Here is a 16,978-nt window from a genome sequence, read left to right as displayed (position 1 = left end):
AGAGTTGATAAGAACCACTCAATTGAGCACAAGATAAACCATAAAATAGTGGTTTATTATATATGTCATAGGCTCATGTCCTCCCATTGCTTCAAAAACAAGGTTCCAACTCAAAGTGTTGTCATCTTGATGAACCAAATCAGCATCATCATCCATATTATCATCATCTTGAAAGGTGGCAGTCCCAATTTCTCCCACTAACCACTCATTACACTCATCAATGTCATTGAGTGCAATAGGGTCAACTTCATCTTTAAGTTTGTACCTCTCGATGAGTTGTTGGTTATACTTTATGAAGACCAAACTCCCATCCTTTCATGATCAAGCCTATTTCTTTTCTTAGTATGAATATGCTCAAATATACTCCAATTGCGCTCACATCTAAAAGCACTACAAGTCAAGCTCAAGATCTTGATAGCAAGGTCTCGCATGTTTGGAACTTCATGCCCATATGTTCGCCACCAAAATGCTAGAAAATTAAAATAAATTTGTCTAAGCCTTTAATCGAACTAAATTTATAAAGCTTTGTAAAATTTATAACAATCTTACCGGGTGAAATCTTTTTCCTCTGAGATTTTGCAAAGGATGATCCAAAAAGTCCATAGCCGGCCTTATATAGTGTTTGCTCCTCCAATATCTTCTCTTGCACAGCTATACTTGGCACCAATCTAGTGATGCACTCAAACCATCCCTTTGTAACTTCTAAATCCAATTCAATGCGAGGATTATCATAAAACAACTCCGGATTCAGAAAATGACCAGCTGCATGCAACGGACGATGAAGTTGGCAATTCCATATGTTGTCAACGATTTTAAAAACTTCAGAATATTTGCTCACATCATTAGAAAATATTTTCATGATGCATTCCTTTGCCTTCTCCATTGCTTCATATATATAACCCATTGGTGGCTTCTTCTCCCCATCAACAAGTCGAAGCACTCGAAGAAGAGGAAGAGAACAGAGAAAAAGAGCCATTTTGGACGTTCAGAGAGGAAGGCTCATTTTTGAACTGCAGCGGCTGAACGTGGGTTACTCTTTCATTTAGGGTTTTGCAAAATTACCCAATTACCCCCAATTTTTTTTGAAAAATTCGAAAAAAGTGAGGCCAAATCCCGCCACGCCATTCTGCCATAGCGCTGCCGTGGCCGCTATTTTAAAACACTGTTTAAAATGACCTTTAGCGAGTACCACTCGAAGCTATTCATCAATACTAGACCTGTTCAATGCAGGACCAGAATTTCAAGGTTCACACATAAATGTTAAAAGCTGGCCCAAATAAACTAATATTAGATACTAATTACTAATTATCAATCATATGAATTAGGAGTTGGTGTAGAATCTTGTTATGGCCATTTGGAGTGTGAAATAATTTAATAGTGAGCACATAATGTACTTTTTTTAATAGTGTGCACATAATTATTAATCAAACTTAATGTATGCATATTGGTTGCCAAAAAAAAATCTTTTGAAAGAGGAACAACTCACATGAAAAATAAAGAACATAACTTGACAACAACTCAAAATCAGCACATTAAACTCAGATATGCAATGCCAAATACAAGACAAAAAAAAAAAACAAAATAAATAGTGTCTTGAACTAATAAAATGATATCTTAACTACAGGAGACTTGTGTTGAAGGATAATGAGAGCATTGGAAAAGGACTCATAAGCTGCAAATTTCATTAAAACAAATGATAAGAAAAAATAATACACAATTTCTAAAAAATAATTAATAAAAAATGTAAAATAAAAGAGTATTTTCAAGAGGAACAGCAAAAAGTATGTACATGTACAATGGCGACTAAAAAGAAAATAATATAAAGACCAAAAAACTTCTCACTTACTCATTAAAATCAAAGCTAAAAGTAAATGTAGCGTTTTTCTACTTTTGCACCATCAATTATGCTGTCCCGAGAGCCCCTGTGTAAGGGTATAGTCCCTTGCATGCTTCTCACTCGAACCCCATGTCTCATTCACTACCTGAACACAAGTACAACGAAGCAAAATCACCCAAATAATTGGTGAGCAAAATGAAAAAAACCGATCACAAGTTAACATAATTTATATACAAATAGGTCAGAAGAAAAATTATTTAACTTCCCTTTCTTGCAAATTTTCTGATCCCATTTTTGTTTCTAGTAGAACTGTCCGAAATTAGCAACGTCCTCAATTGATCTCTTATACATCACCAACATATCACAATATAAAAATTAGTAAATTAGCATTTATTTGAAATAAAATCAAACAAACCATAGAAAAACACGTTGATGATACCAATATTATTCTGAGGAGTCGTTTGGGATAGAAAACGTCGATGGAAGTCAGACACCTTCGCTTATTTTTTTCTGTCACCAGCCCCCGCGCTTCACCTGGACCAGCTCCCGATTCTGCTCGGCGTGCACTAGCATTTTGAGTAACCAAAGAAACCCTTTCTTCCTCTTCATGTCTGTCGTCGGTGTCACTGCAGCATTTTACACCATCCGTCCATCAAGATGTACAATGTACCCAAACAGTAAAACAGGAACTCGAAGGAGAAAACCGAGGATGAAGGTCTAGGGTTTCAGATCGAGAGAAACACTAAGTGAGAGAGAGAGAGAGAGCGAAAATCTCGAGCTAGCTGATGGTATAATCCAAGAAAGGATCCAGAAACACGAACTAGATGGGGATAAAGAAAGCTGGGTCGAAGATCCAGGGTTTCAGAGTGACACCGACACCGTGCAGAACGAAACGGAGAAAAGGGACAGAAAGACAGATAACACGGTGGAGATGAAAGAATCGGGATCACAACACCCACATAGAAGATCGAGGCAGGAAGGCGAGAGTCGGGTATCGAGGAGGTAATGAAATGGAAAGATGGGCTTTAGAGTTCCAACGAGAGAGAAGATGGAGAGAATGAAACTGTGAAAGGCTTTTAGGTTACCCCTTTTCCTTTTTTTAACCCAATTTATTGTGGACTGAAACGTGACTGAATAAGTTACGGTTATTATACTAGTTAGAGAATATATCTATTATTTATTTTATATTATTAATTTTATAATTAAAATGTGACATATATCACTTTTTCATTATAATTGAAATTAATTTTTTTATTTAAAATTAGAGAGTTTTCTCCTTTTTCCTCTCACCCTCGATCGTCCCAAAGCTCTCAACGCCTTGAACCTAGGTTTCTTTCTGCTTCTTCGTACTCTTTATTCTTTTCGTATATGGATTCGCTTCTGAACTGTTACTCGATCATTTTGGAGCTTCAGCTTACTGATTATCTCACTAGGCTCTGGAAACCCGAAGAATGAAAAATTCGGAATGTTGTGCTGAAATTTGTAGGCAAGGGGAAAAATTGGGCTCTTGATCCCATTTTTTTACCCCTAATTTATCACATTTTTGAATTAAGTAGGGTAATTGTTTTTCTGCTCTTGATATTGAGTTGGGATGATGCAGAAATGGATGTGAAGTATAAGAGTTATCTGGATGAATGGGAATCGGACCCGAGGGTTAAATGTGTCTTGGTCGATAGCAGCTCGCCTCGTGCCTTTTGTGCTGGTATGATTCTAACTCATGATTCCTTCATTATTGTCATGCAAATGATTTTGCTGAAGCATGTTTCTGGCATTCTGCAATATGTTAAAACTTAGCTTCTTTTACAGATACTATTGTATTTAAGATTTGAGGTTACTTGGTTTTGAGTGGTAGGTAAGGTTTTGAGAGTCACCATTGGTGGTCAATGCAGGTATGGATATTAAAGGGGTTGTTGCTGAAATACAAAAGGACAAAAACACTCCTTTAGTGCAGAAGGTCTTCTTACCGTTATTTGCTTCACCTTCAAGTCTAGTATATTAATGCATATTTATATGGCTGCTGTTGTGATGTGCTTCAGTGGATATATTGTTTACTTCCATGTTACATCAACATCATGCCATCTTCTGATGCTATACTATTGTTTCCATTTCCTGTTTTTGTCAAATAACAATTTGTTTATCGATTCTCAATGCTGCTTTCTTGGCAACTGAGATAGTTTATCTGCAAGTGGTGATGTGAAGCAGATAACATTTAAAAAGCATCAGTCAGATATTATTGAAGTCTAGTTGTATATTATAATGTATATCATCAGATTCTTATAATGTATAAAGCCATGCCAATAATACGAACTGAATACCTCTACTAAATAATGTTTTAACTTTCAGGTATTCATAGACCGCCAATATCTTTGCTTATACCATGCTATAAAGTGTGCCAAGGCGACTTATTTGGTAGACTATGCTATTTATGACAAACTTGGCTGTAGTCCTAGCACTGATGCCTTTAGAAAAAAAAAATGAAAAAGTTATGAGATATTAATTTTCTTTAAATAATTTAAATTTCTCATTTTTAAAAAAATTCCACCTATCATGATTTCATGGGTGATATGGATCTAATTGGTGAGATTGTGATAGACCAATTTTATTTATAAGTGATTTATATAATTATATTATCTAATTTAATTGATAAATAAAATTATACTTAATATTTATTGAGGGATAAAAATGTCTTAGAAAAATAATATAATTCAGCAACAAGTCATTTCAAACAATGAAATTCAATTTTATCTCATTAAATGAGTTAGTTGTTCCAAACTATAGAATGGAATTCCATTTCTTTAGGAATTCATTTCTTGATGGAATTGAATTCTAATTTCATCATTTAAAGGTATTCAAACAGGCTGTTAGTGAAACATCCTTTCCTCCATGTTGGAGGAGCTCCTAGCTTGGGAAAAGAAGTTCTGCAAGGAAGTTAAGATAAATAATATTTCTTTTTGTTTATTTTTATATAAATTATGTTTAATTTGTTCTCTTTTATGTGGTTTTATAATATTTAATTTTTTATGATAAGTGAAAATACATATTTAGTTCTAATTCTCTTTTACGCATTGAACTCTTTCAATATTATATTGGCATATTTTAATGTCGCTTTGAAAATATTAGTATCCTTATTTCTTTGGTTGGTGGATTTAATTTTGTATTAAGTATTGATTTATCAAAATGCCAAATAGCGATCAGTACTCTGCCTTTTTATTATTTGGTGGTTTAGAGTAATTAGACTTTTTTATTTTCTTATTTTGTGTTTTATAATTTGACATAGTTTACGTACTACTATTTTTTATCTGTAGTATGGTGCTGGTTGTAACTTGTAAGTCCTAATATTTTGAAATATGCATTTTTCACTGTTCTAATTATTGCTTCAATTTCTTTTATAGAAACTAAGTATAGTATCCATGCATATTTAATTATTTTCTTATTTTTTTTTAGTTTTGTTTTTTTTTTGTTTTCTTTATTTTGTTATTTATTTTTTTAACTGATTTTCAGTGAGATTATTTATTTTTATCCTATCTTTTCACGTAGTGTCAAATTGGACATGACTCTTCATAGAATTTTTGTTAATAGAAAAGCAGTTTAATAAGTGTTTTAAATATAATATGCTATTGAGTATAATCTACTATAAAGATAGAAGAAAATAGTTGATAAATAAATTTGTATTAGAGTAATGATATTTTAAATAAATTGCGTGTATCTACTTTTTTAAAAGAGATTACGCTTTTATATTTTTTGTTGAGAATCTGCTCTGTTCTACATTAAATACTAAAATATGTTGTATACATATTAAAATTTGATCTAAAATTTTAACTTTTGGATATTTGTGTTTAACTGTTCGTTGTGCTATTTCGTAATTTTTCTATGGTGTTGACATTATTTATAAGATTTTTGTATTGATGATTGACATATTTCATATCTTTATGGTTATTTCTTTATTTTTGTTTATGAAGCTTACTCTCTTTTTTTTATTTTTTATTTGTTGATTTAATTATTTATTTTTCTCTTTTCTGTTTCTGTAATGGTAAAGAATGACGATTATTATTTTTATATGAGGTCCATGTTGATTTTATAAGTGTTATGAACATTTTCCTTTTCTGAAGTTTGTGCAGAAGGAAATTGAGAATCATATTTAATTTTATGCATTTTTTTATGTTTTTTTTCTATTAAAAATAATTTTGGGTGTTTCTACTTTTTTTGTGTTTATTATTTAGTGTCGTTTTTTTAAAGGATATTGAGTTAACTTATGTTGAGTTTGTTCTCTTTTGTATGGTTTTGCAATATTTATTGATTGATTTAGATAATTGTATATTTATATAATTTAAAATGTTATTTTTTTAATTATTACTGTAATCACCATTGTATTTCTTTAAAAATATTTTTATACCATATATATATTTTCAACTTTATTAGAAAAATAGATAATTATTTTATTTGGATTGATGATGTTAATATTAATAATAGTCTAAATAAATAATTAGATTAAGAATTTAAATTGTGGCATCACTTACTAATAATTGAATTTTCAACTTTATTAGAAAAATAGATAATTATTTTATTTGGATTGATGATGTTAATATTAATAATAGTCTAAATAAATAATTAGATTAAGAATTTAAATTGTGCCATCACTTACTAATAATTGAATTTGTTTTGTTTCACATTTTTTTTCTCTTTTACTTTTTGAATTATAAATGTCCTATTTTTTCTTGGTGTTTAACTAAAGCGTAGGTTATGGTATCTTATTTATTTTTAATAATTTATATTTAAATAGTAATTTATAATGTAATAGAAAATTATAATTTCAATTGAGAAGCTTCAGCTTGTCTGTATTTACCTTATATTTATTAGGCTGATAATCATTTTATGTGTATCTATTTTTTTTTGTTCATTATTTAGTGTGTCTTTTTAAAGGATATTAAGTTGTGATATTTTTTATTGGAAATATGATCTATTTTTTTATTGGAAATCTAAATATGTTAAAAACCTACTAAAATAATGATATCTAAACTAAACAGGATATGCTCATTACTTAAGTCTATAAATCCCTTGCATCTATGCATATTTTTTCTTTTTATTATTTTTTTGCTTTTCTCTTAGTATCACCTCATATTGTTTTTGTTATCTTATTTTTCTTTCTCTTTCTCTTGCTTCTTTCTTCTTTTTTTGTTCATCTCTTCTTCTTCTGTTGTCTTATTTATTATTTCATATTATCTTTCATCTTTTTCAATTCCTCCTCTATCACGCGATATTTATTACACATTTTTATTTATATATCTGTTGCTATTAACTTACAGTTTAGAGAGAAGATTACTAGTAATATAGCAGCAGTAAAGATCTTTCATTAGATATCAAAAGTTAGTAGAATTTATACTAATTCAGAGTTTGTATTGTGTTCATTGCCATGTATTTAAATGTTTAATTACAAATTTTTATAAATTATTTGCTTTTTTATCTTCCAAAATAAAGAGTTTATCTATTTTAAAATTCAAATTTCTTAATTGAGATGTGTTTATAAATAGAGGCAATATTCATTGATTGATTAAGAGTTTTTTCACTTTTCTCTAGTTCATTGTATTGTCTTCTAATAGAGTTTTTTTTTTTATTAATTGTAGTCTAATAGAGTTATAATTGAAGAATCTGTGAGTTCTTGTGTTCAAAGCATGCCTCATTTAATATATTATGGTCTAATCTTATTTTGTTTTAAATGCATGGTTCTTAGGTTAATTTAAGGTGTTTTTTTTATTGTATTTGTAATTCTTCAATAATATGTAAAATTTAGCATGTTGTGTTTTTATCTCATTTTCACTTTAATTTATTTTTGGATTTATTTGTTTGTTTTGGAAATCTTATTTGTATAATGTTTGGCTCTTTGTAGTTTGTCTTCTATTTTATAGTAAGAGGTTTTTTTTTTTTCTGGCTGCTATTTCATTTAATGTGTGCGAATTATACATTTTTTTTTGTCGGTGATACCAAATTTGATACAATTCGGAGGCCTATAATTCATAAATTCAAAAAACTTTTGTCAGAGATTCAAGTATATGTGATGAAACTCTTTTATATTGTTCCAAATTAAGGATTATATAGAGACACTAAGCATCAGTTCAAATATTTGATTTTAAAATTTAGGTTAACTATTACAGGTAAATAGAATTTTATCTCTGTAGTTGCATTGCTATTTAATACGAGGGTTTTTTTTTCTTGTATTTTGATTTTGTGATTTCGATTAATTATTTGTAGGATCGTTAAGTCCCTACATAATTATATTACTCATATCAATTTCTTTTAAACCATTAAAATTATTGCTTTACCTGTTTCATTTTGAAAAATAATTCATTGTGTCATAAGCTGGTCCACTAGGATTTATGATTATTTTAAAAATTTAAATATGGTTAAAAATTAAAAAAAAAGAGTATTTGTCGACTATAAACACCCTTAAGAATTCATGTTTTTTAAATCTTAATATAGAGCTAGACTAGAGTGTTATGAGGTTATTAGAAATTTGTATTTTTTACACAAAAATACATTTTTAATTTTTTGAAATTGTTGTTTGAGTTGACTTTCTTCTTTTTAGTATTATTTTACAGTCCTATTATTCTTTAACTTATGCTTTTGTGGGTAGGATAGATATTTTTAGTAGTGGTATAAGATTACGTGATTTGTTGAATCTGATAGGTTAAAAAAATTTAGAGACATGTTAGGAATCATTTTTGGAATACTATTTTTTTATTTTTCAAATGGTATATTAAAAATAGATTATATTTTGTGTATTTTAATAGCTGTGGAGTATTCATCCAAGCGTCACTTTCACAATACTAATGAGTTACAATTCAAATGGCATAATCTCCTTATATTCATTTAAGAGGTCGCTAATTCGAGTTTCTTTATATTTAGTAAAAAAAAAAAGTCACTTTCACAATATTTAAGATTAAAGAATAGAAGAGAAAGCAAAATAAATAAATAAATAAAAGGTAAAGCAAAAAAACAAAGTCCTCTACTGTTCTCTCTCATTTAAGCTAGGATTCGAATTAAAAGACAATAGTTAAGAGTTTTGTAGAAACTAATAGAAGTTAGACAAAAGAAGCCTTGTATTTATCTTTATATTTCTTTGGGTAGAAAACACAAATAAACCAATGGAGGATAGTTGTTACATGAATAAGTCAAATTAAAAATTGATTCACTAATGAGCCAAAGCATACTTATATATAATTCGAACTTATTTGGTTCGAACTCAATTGCATATAAATCGAACCTATTTGGTTCGAATTAGACACACATAATTCGAACCTAATTAGTTCGAATTACACACGAATTGAGCTATCTCATAATTCGAACTTAATTGGTTCGAATTACTAAGGAATAAGTGTGAATATGTTACGTGCATGGAATTGTAATTGATGAATATGTTTCATTTAAGAAATTTTAAAGGAAATGTCTGTTGAACACACATGGGAATAAATTAGTCTATGAATTAAATTAAGCAAGACATGATGCGGAAATTAAATAACATCAAAACGCAATTATTAAAAAGAATTTGATTTTAGAAACATTTTTTAACAACGCAGAAAATTAAAACTAAACAGAGACTAATATATTTAAAAAAAAGCCTAATTTTTTATTACAATAAGTGATAACTAAAGTACAAGTAATATTAGAAATCAGAAGAGTACACTAACTATAATTTAGAGAAGTTTATAATTGGTCTTAAAGATATTTTTTATAAATTGTATATAATAAATAATTGTTTCGTATATATTACACCATTTTAAATTTGTTCCATTTCAATGAATATATAATTTATTACAAACATTTTTTAATGTCAATAAAAATTTAATTTTTATATTTTACGTGTATATTTCTTTAGGCTGTTTCTAGAGATTATATAGTTAAATATTGGAATTAAATTAAAAATACACTTTATATATGCAATTTGAATATTATTTTAATTTTATTCTTAAATTTTATTTTATTTAACTTTATTTAATTTTAGTTTTATTTTATTAGAATTTAATGTTCTTTAATTAAATTGAAGTAAGGATAAAATTAACACAAAATAAAATGTAAAAGTAAATTGAAACGAAATGAAATTTAAGATTAAAAAACTAAGACAATTAAAGATATAAAGTATTTTTTTCTTAAAAAATTTGTACCAAATAGGTTCGATTTATATGCAATTGGAGTTCGAACCAAATAGGTTCGAATTACGTATAAGTATGTTTTGGCTCATTCGTGAATCAATTTTCAATTTGGCTTATTCATGTAATAACTATCCTCCATTGGTTTATTTGTGTTTTTTACCCTATTTCTTTCTTTCGTCTTAAAAAATAATAAGAGATTTTGGACATGTATTTTTTTTCTTTCATTTTTTTCATCTTTTTATGTCTTCGGTCTTCTGTTTTTTATAGACCCTTAGCATTGAAAAATGACCATTTAAATTTTTATAAAGTAAATTTTTTATCTAAGAAATAAATTATTTTAACACAATAAATTAAAAAAAATTTTATATATAAATTAGGAAAGTTATCAGGTGTACCTAGGAACACCGGTGTTCCAGTTGTTTTAAAAACATCGGTGTTCCGGTACACCTGATAACCTTCCTATATTATATTGGTTAATGTTCTTATTCATGTTTATCTTCTGAATTATGTTATTTATATTTTTAAATTGTATTCATTGTCGTATAATTTATGAAGTTGAATAAGATATAATGTAATCTCTTTAGACAATTTTAAAAGTGCTCATCAAATAATATGTTAACATTTAAAGAATATTTTAAAAAATAAGAATAAAAAGAATGAATAATCCTAATTGAAAAAAATCTGCAAATTATAAAAAATTAAGAAAAAATACTTATGTATTTTAAATAGTAATAGAGTAAATAAATCTTTTATTTTTAATTAAAAAATTAAACAATAAAAATATTTTTATTATTGTAAAAAGTGACAATTTAAAGAACTGAACAAAAGAAAATTAAAACAGGAAACAGAAATTTTCAAACCGTAGATTGCATGGATCTTCTTCTAATAGATATTAATAGATAATAGAAGTTTACATTCAAATATAAAATAACATCCGATCTTTAAAATGTATTTTTTAAAAATATTATTTAAGAACTTCTGAAAATTCATCCAAACCAATCCAATGAGGATTTGGGAATTAACTTTGCTTAATAGCCATAGGTAGATTAATTTTTATAATATTAATTTGATAAAGTTTTTCAAAAATTAATTAAAAAAATCTTATATTCTAAAAGAAAATAGAAGTTTCAATTAAAAGCAAATGAAAATGGTTCTTCAATCAGAGAATTTACCCTAACGAGGTTCTCCAGTCCCTCCTCAGCCGCGTTCCTCCTCATCTCGAAGCCACCGCCGAGCAGCCCCGCAGGTCCGCCGCCTGGTCTCTCTCGCTTTCACGAATCCGCTGATCAGGATCGCCGGTCCGTTGCGTTGTCTGTCTCTCGCTTTTACATAGCCGCCGCCGCCGCCGTAGGCTCGCCGGTCCGTCCCCCTTTCCAGTTGTTGTGCTCCTTCCTTGTTTTTCATCAAAGGTTGTTATTCCATCCATCTTATATATTATTGTTTTTATTCTATACTAATTGATTCTTGTGATGTTAGTATTAAGATTGATTGTGCTGTTTTTGTTCTTCCCTCTTTTATGTGGGGAATTTCATCAAACATGTTCTGTGCACTATGCGTTGCAAAAATATGCTTGTGGTTATCTTGGTTTTGTGATTGCATTACACAGTTATTTATTTCCTTGCTTTCGGAACTAGAGTTTCTTGATTAGAGTCAGAGAAGTTATGCCGAGAATTTTCACTCTCCACTGCAATTGAACTTTGCTTCTGAAATGCCTATGGCTCTTTGTATCTAGAAGTGTGACTAGAAAATACTGATGTTATAGTAATTCATCATGTGTAGGAACTTAGAAGTGTTAGATTAGACTAGGAAATTGTAAATATAAATTGTTGTCTTGCCTTTACTTTGTTTCTTCTTATTGCTTCCTTATTGTATCTGTGAACTATGATGACTTGTTTTCTCTCGAATGTAACGAGTAGTGACAACAATGAATACTCACCTTCCCATCTTAATTACCATTTCACCAAAATTTTAATGCCTCATAATTCTTGCATCATATTACATGTGGTGTTTCTCATGTTAAGTATACAATACTTAGCAGATTAGAGTCATCTTTATTCAAGTCTTTAAATCCAAATTGAGGTTTCTTTGGGTTGACTTAAGCTAGAGCCATAGTTCGAATAACCTTCATTTGTCTTAAATAACAAGGAAATAAATACTTAGTTGATTACAGTCATCCTTATTCAAGTATTTGTTCTTATACTATGTAAATATCAAGCAACACAATGTTATATTACCTTGCTACATGTTCTGTGCACTAAGCAATATGAAAGCTGCTTAGCTACCCTTATTGTTTCCCTAGTCAGAAGAAAGGAACTAGAATTTTTACAAGGAAAAGAGGGAGAAAACAATCAAGTTACCCTTGTTGTGGATTGATCTACAATCAAGTAAGTGATTATGATGTAGTAAATTGAATTTGCTAACTGAGAAGTTAGGACTAGCAACTTCTTCACATTTGCAAAATGATGTAGGTGATGGAAGTGAATCAAGTGACCTGATTATTGTACTGATGAAAGTGCTGACGAAGATGACGAGGAGGTTGAGTATGAAGATTCTGATGATTAGTAAACATGTCGTATTTGCATATTATATAGTTTATTTTTCTTTGGACAGTATATTGTCTATCTTAGTATAATGTCAATTTAGCTAGTTGATGTTTCAGGCTTGATACTTATTAGACTTACCTATGTTAGTTTTAATGTTTTTTTACTCATCTATTTACTTGAATGTTGATTGTTGATGCCTATTTTTATATTTTAGTAGTTGTATATAGATTTATCAAATTAATCATAATGAATAAGGAGGAAGTTATCTACAAATTAATTTGTTGATAATTTTACTTGCGGATTTTGTTATTGATATTACCTACAAATAAAATTTTTATCAATTTTTCATTTTATCCTTAGCTGCAGATTTTGTTGCGAATTCAGTTTTGAATTTTATTTGCGAATCTATTACCTGCAGATTTACTTGTGAATTTTGCTGCCGATTAGTTATTTGCAAAATTTGCTGCAAAAGTTAGTTGCAATTTTTGGAGTATGTTGCAAAAATTAGCTGCGAATTTCGCTATGAATGTATTACTTGTGGAATTTGTTGCCACCTGTACCTGCTGATTTTGTTGTTAATTTAGTATGTGCGAAAAAATTCGCAACTAAATTTGCAAAAAAATTCGACGAAATTGTCTGATTTTTCATGAAATTATTTGCGGATTTCGCAGGTTTTTTACGACAAAATTCACAGTTAAATTACCCGTGAATTTGAAAATTCACAACAACAGTTATCCATGAACTCATATGCTGCGGATTTAAATTCGCAGCAAAAAGTGCAGAAAACAAAATTACAAAATTTGACCGAAATTTGCAGCAAAATCCGCATTTAATCTGCTACTTTTTAATAGTATACGAAGATTTTTAGTGATTGAATCATATTAGGTAATTCTACTTTCTACATTCAAGTGATCAGGATTTCATATGGTTTATGTTAAAAAAGAAATTATTGTGGTATCCAAACTTTTTGTTCAGTGGCAATAAACAACAGAAAACATTCAATTTCAAATAGGATAGGCGATTTTATGGAAAATAGATTTGCGGGTTAAATATTTGGTCTATTTTCTTTTATTATAAATGAGGACTATAATCTGTTACGTGGTTGTGATGATCTCTTGCTGCAGTTTCAACTGCAGGTTTGCTGCTTGAGAAAGTTTCAAAGATTAAGGTTCAGATAAATGTTATATATATCTGAAACTTCTTTAACGATGCCAGGCTTTCCTGTTGCAACTTGCGAAACATCGTATGTTCTCTTATGACCATTCTTTGATGTTCTCTTGGTAGTTTCCTGTTCTAGAGAAACAAATGCAGGTGTCTTTTCAGAAAAGTGGTGCAGCATAGTCAATGTTTATATCTGTTTGCCTGTGCAGATATTCCAGAAACACAAATCAAATAAGCTATCCAGATGCTCATGGGCATTTATCTGCTGAAGAGGAGCTTGCTGCAGAAGAGAGTTTTGCAGTTTATTGCAAGCCCGTAGAATTCTACAACATTCTTCGGCGACGTGCTTTACGGAATGTACTCCATCTGATTGGTTAAAATTATCTGCCATTGTTAATTATATCAATGTGATTATTTATAAATTTTTCTTCGGATATGTTGCATGAACATAGAGTGGATTTTATTCTAGGTAGCATTATTGTTTCCCATCCTGATGTCTTAGAAGGATTTCTTGCAGTTGCTGTTTACTTGCCTAGTTGCCGTGTCACTTGCTTACCTCAGACTTGGTTATTTCATTCTCTTGTTAATATTTCTTCTTATTTTTGCGAAAAAGAAAAAAATTGAAAAAATTATCCTGTTTGGTTCCTCATGTTATGCTGATTTCTGGTCCTTAAAGACAATGACTTTGCATGTTTTATTCTAACAATATGCTTTTCTATTGTGTAGCCTACATTTCTTCAGAGATGTTTGGAGTATAAGATAAAGGCTAGGCAAAAGAAGAGGTAAGAACTATCATACATAGTCTTCATTCTCCTATTTACATCCTTCTTTTTCAATTTATGCGATGTGATTTTATGCCATATGCCTACAGGGTGGATGTGGTACATTGAGTTTAGACAGAAACTTTTGTGAAGTCTAGGAGTCATTTAGTGGTTTTGGGTTGCTATATATTTGATCATTTGTTTTGATTTAATAAGAACCGATGGATATTCATGTTTGTGAGTCTGATCACCATTCAGCCATAAATCAACATTAGAACATAACCTTCTTGTTGTCCAATCTATACAAAGACCTAAAAGTCAGTGTTGGTATAGCTCCAAAGGTCTCAGTAAAATGGGATGAGGATTTTCCAACTGTGTCTGAGTAGTTCTTGCAGACATATGACATGCTTTCTCAAAGAGCAACTAGTAATCTTTTCTAGCATGGGATTCTATGTAAAGATAAATGAGATGTACATTATGTAAACCTTGTGATCCCATTTTTAATCTTCATATTCGGCTATGGATATGTACCTGTTTATACATTTGGTTGAATTTTATGTAGTTTGTAATGATTTCATTTAAGCCATAATTTTTGTCTGGTTTTGCCTAATTTTCTTTCATTCTACCTAGGTAAAGTATCTTATTTGTGATACTGATGAATTACATTTCAATATTAGGATACAATTGACAGCTTTACTGAGTGATACAGATGAAACTCAAGTTTCGTTTCCCTTGTATATTTGTCTAGCAAGGCTGGCTTCTAAGGATGAGGATGCCGAGGTAGGAATTCTGTATGTTATTCTGAGCTAATAAATATTACTCACTATTTAGTTTCTTAGTTCATATACTTTATCTAATAAATGTTTCTGCTTCATCGTGTTTTAACTACAAAAACAAAGAGGTATTCTGCTGAATATCGCATTGGTCGGGTTTTCATCCTTCGAGATCCTTCTGAAGTTGATGGTGATACTGGTGATACTCACCTCAAAGCAAACTTTTTGCTCCCCGACATTCATAGGCTAGCTCTGACAGCTAAATCTGGGTCACTTGTTCTGTTGTTTTTCACAGCTGGTATGCATGTGCTTGTCTAATCACACACATAATATGCACGTGCACACAGTCACACACACACACATGCACACATGAAGTACAATATAATTCTTACTAATTTTTGTTTCACTTGCAGTGGAGGACCCAAATTCCTCATCTGGGGTCAATGCAAGCCTGATGCCTTTGGATCCAAGTTCATCTGAATGTGAGATATGCTTTTATTGCTTACAGATGAAATGTGAAATTTAGTTGTGAATGACCATATTGATATGACCTTACTGCTAGTTGAGCCACATGGACACACAACACGTGCACACACACAGTGACACGCTTCAAACCCCATTGCATAATAACCTATTCAATCAAGTGCTTAAAAATTTAGTTTGAGGCTTGATGTGTGTAAGAGATGATAAACAACCCATATATGTTGCACTTAATAGCATAAGCTTTTATTTTGGTTTTTGACAAGAATAATATCCTAATTCTCAAATGAAATGATTTGTAACTAATGGTTTATTAAAGATCATAAGATTGAATAGATCATTTTACAAATTCTCTTACAGGTATGTTGAGGGGCTGTTCACCTTTGCTATATTGATTATTTATGTATTTTGTTTCTTGTTAACAAGGATCCTTATCCTCTTAACTCTTATGTAATTATATTCTCCTTGTTGTAGTGATTTTGTTTTAGAAAAGAAGTCCAATGTTTCAAGGTGTAGTAACAGATTTACACCTCCTCTACCTCCCCTTCCTCAAACAAAAAAATTGTGTTGATTTTAATGAAATGGGTAATTTGTGAACTTGATCACTCCAGTGCTAGAATTCATCTTTTCTTTTCATTTTATTCTGTGCTTGATAGCAAGAGATGGACAGTACTGCTTATGTGGGAAAGTATCTCTGGAAAAAATTTTTCAGTCGTGGGATGAATCTCCAAATTTAAGACTGGGACTTCAAGCTGAGGCTGTGTCAACTGTTGATCTGCATCCTTGTTTTCTAAAGGTATGTGGTGCTAAGAGTTAATATTGTCTTTATTGTTCTTTCTTTGTGCTGATTATTAAAGCATATTCTATTCTGACTGTACTATTTTATGTTAGCAATTTCAAACCTTTTTATCCATTCCAACTAAGATAGATGTGCCATATTACAATTTTTTTAATGCTGCAGTATGGTGTTCGATATAAGGAACAGAGCATCTCAGTTCAAGTATCAAATAATTTTGAGAATGGGTTTCTAAGGAGTACATCAAAGCAATTGCAAATCAAAATGTATGCCCAACAATGTGGGGCTAAAGAGAAATCTTCCCATTATACAAACATAACTGCACTAGCATCGCCATCATTATCTCGTATCATCCGGTAATTACCATTTTCTCATAAGATTCTTTTCCATGAATAATTGGGGCGGATTGCAAGTGCTAGTTCTTTGCTATTTATTTATTTTAACTTTTTGTTGCACTATCTAGTTCATTTTTCTGTTGATTTA

At 30.1% G+C, this 16,978-nt stretch overlaps 2 protein-coding genes and 1 long non-coding RNA gene across 7 annotated transcripts in view; 2 read left to right on the top strand and 1 right to left on the bottom strand.

The window, feature by feature from the left end:
• Nucleotides 1-290: 290 nt before the first annotated feature.
• On the bottom strand, nucleotides 291-976 carry LOC107473621 (uncharacterized). Its single transcript, XM_016093202.3, has 2 exons — nucleotides 550-976; nucleotides 291-469 (listed from the first exon to the last, which is right to left on the bottom strand). The coding sequence occupies exons 1-2, from the start codon at nucleotides 974-976 to the stop codon at nucleotides 291-293; spliced, it is 606 nt and encodes a 201-aa protein (XP_015948688.1).
• A 2,137-nt stretch (nucleotides 977-3,113) lies between these two features.
• Nucleotides 3,114-4,173, top strand: LOC107473634 (uncharacterized). Of its 2 annotated transcripts, none has more exons than XR_001589047.3 (3): nucleotides 3,114-3,165; nucleotides 3,438-3,539; nucleotides 3,727-4,173. It is a non-coding gene; the product is annotated as an uncharacterized LOC107473634 (long non-coding RNA). The 2 variants fall into 2 exon arrangements; XR_008006147.1 differs by lacking the exon at nucleotides 3,114-3,165 and adding an exon at nucleotides 3,298-3,319.
• A 6,919-nt stretch (nucleotides 4,174-11,092) lies between these two features.
• The window catches only part of LOC107473598 (polycomb group protein EMBRYONIC FLOWER 2), a 12,859-nt gene continuing 6,973 nt past the window's right edge, over nucleotides 11,093-16,978 (top strand). For 2 of the 4 annotated variants that reach the window (XM_052257093.1, XM_052257091.1), the window contains exons 1-11: nucleotides 11,094-11,390; nucleotides 12,281-12,365; nucleotides 12,450-12,516; nucleotides 13,649-13,767; nucleotides 13,895-14,042; nucleotides 14,412-14,467; nucleotides 15,124-15,226; nucleotides 15,346-15,517; nucleotides 15,633-15,701; nucleotides 16,356-16,495; nucleotides 16,661-16,851. In XM_052257093.1, coding sequence (XP_052113053.1) covers nucleotides 13,703-13,767; nucleotides 13,895-14,042; nucleotides 14,412-14,467; nucleotides 15,124-15,226; nucleotides 15,346-15,517; nucleotides 15,633-15,701; nucleotides 16,356-16,495; nucleotides 16,661-16,851 — 944 coding nt within the window. In that variant the 5' untranslated portion in view covers nucleotides 11,094-11,390; nucleotides 12,281-12,365; nucleotides 12,450-12,516; nucleotides 13,649-13,702. Of the gene's footprint in view, nucleotides 11,391-12,280; nucleotides 12,366-12,449; nucleotides 12,517-13,648; nucleotides 13,768-13,894; nucleotides 14,043-14,411; nucleotides 14,468-15,123; nucleotides 15,227-15,345; nucleotides 15,518-15,632; nucleotides 15,702-16,355; nucleotides 16,496-16,660; nucleotides 16,852-16,978 lie in introns of all 4 variants that reach the window. The other 2 variants (XM_052257092.1, XM_021135073.2) reach the window with 2 other exon arrangements.

This window comes from Arachis duranensis, chromosome 2 (genome assembly GCF_000817695.3).
Source record: "Arachis duranensis cultivar V14167 chromosome 2, aradu.V14167.gnm2.J7QH, whole genome shotgun sequence".
Classification (NCBI taxonomy): Eukaryota; Viridiplantae; Streptophyta; class Magnoliopsida; order Fabales; family Fabaceae; genus Arachis; species Arachis duranensis.
This window is presented reverse-complemented; position numbering and strand designations above follow the sequence as displayed.